This window comes from Haematobia irritans, chromosome 5 (assembly GCF_050003625.1).
Source record: "Haematobia irritans isolate KBUSLIRL chromosome 5, ASM5000362v1, whole genome shotgun sequence".
Lineage (NCBI taxonomy): Eukaryota > Metazoa > Arthropoda > Insecta > Diptera > Muscidae > Haematobia > Haematobia irritans.
Genome location: NC_134401.1, coordinates 129,697,683 through 129,699,074, shown reverse-complemented (window position 1 = coordinate 129,699,074; position 1,392 = coordinate 129,697,683). Strand labels below are relative to the sequence as shown.

At 31.0% G+C, this 1,392-nt stretch overlaps 1 protein-coding gene across 1 annotated transcript; it reads right to left on the bottom strand.

Moving 5' to 3' along the window:
• Positions 1–208: 208 nt before the first annotated feature.
• LOC142238889 (uncharacterized) lies at positions 209–821 on the bottom strand. The gene has a single exon (XM_075310617.1). The coding sequence runs from the start codon at positions 724–726 to the stop codon at positions 556–558; it is 171 nt and encodes a 56-aa protein (XP_075166732.1). The 5' UTR covers positions 727–821; the 3' UTR covers positions 209–555.
• Between the last annotated feature and the right edge of the window lie 571 nt (positions 822–1,392).

Below are 1,392 nucleotides of genomic sequence, written 5' to 3'. Positions count from 1 at the left end.
TATTTGGTATGGTATCAAAAATTCTGGTCTACAAGGGTGAATGGTATAATATAATAGGTACCGCCTGATTTTAGACTTTCCTTACTTGTTTATTTTTATCTTGTCTTTTTTTTTTTTTGAGTGTACAGTCATTATAAACTCAAATAAAATATTATGTATTCCGTATTATCACACTGTACTGAGTATAAAAAAAATAAATATTACATAATTCATGTTTAATATAATTACTTATTTATTTCATGTTATTTCAGTAATTTGCAACTACCAATTATTAAAAACCCGAAATATGTGTTCACATGTATGCAAAGGCACGCACGCATACACATGTACATGAGACATTCAGAACCCAACACCAACAGTTATTAATTAATTAATTGACATAGTATTCAATTTGTTGTAATAAATTATTCACACCAATTATTATTTTTTATTAAATAATATTTCAACAGTTTGTAAATTTTCCTCGCCATAACAATGGACTGTTATCTTGCTGTCGGTGACTTTGCGAGGCTTTGTACAAGACACCGTTTGTCTCCGCTCTGCCATCGATTCTAGCTAACGTCGATCTCCTCCCGCCCCTTCGGCATCATTATCAGCCTTAGGACGTTTCGTTGTTGTGGCAGGACGACCACGAGGACTGGGTAGAGGATCAGCAGTGACCACCGAACCCATTGTGGCAATGACTGCCAAGAGACCAAATATGAAGAATAAACTCAGAAATTTCATTGTGTTGAGTTGTTGTTTTCACTATTCACCGATGTTTTTTCGTTTTTCTCGAAAAATGTGTTCCCTTCAGACTTTCCACTATTTACTGATGCAGAGCATATCTGAAATGTTAACTTTTATAGGAGTGCCTCATTGTAAATGGCCATGATATCTCGTCTACAGGTGGCTTCCTAATTGCTAACATAAATCTTTTCAAAATCAAACTTTTGTCATCAGCGTGTATGTATTGTGATGTCCAATAGTGAAAATGTGTCAAAAACATTTAACTATTGCAATGTTTGTGGTGCGTTTAGGTTGTAAATTTCGCATAGTGTTTTGAATTGTAAGATAGGTGATCAGAAATTGGAATAAATTAAAATTAGTACTCTAAAAAAATTTTTGAAAGAAAAAAGTTTGCTACATCCAGGGAAGGACAATATTTTCTATAGAAATTAAATGTTGACAAAATTTCCCATAGAAACAAAATTTTCTATAGAAATAAAACTTTGACAAAATTGCCTACAGAATAGAAATAAAATTTTAACAAAATTGTCTACAGAAATAAATTTTTGACACAAATTTCTATAGAAATAAAATCTTGACAAAATTTTCTACAGAAATAAAATTTTGACAAAATTTTCTATAGAAATAACATTTTGGCAAAATTTTCTCTAGAAATAAAATTTT

Bases quoted from the DNA above. Each gene is read 5' to 3' on its own strand.
- LOC142238889 (XM_075310617.1), bottom strand. From the start codon at position 726: ATGAAATTTCTGAGTTTATTCTTCATATTTGGTCTCTTGGCAGTCATT.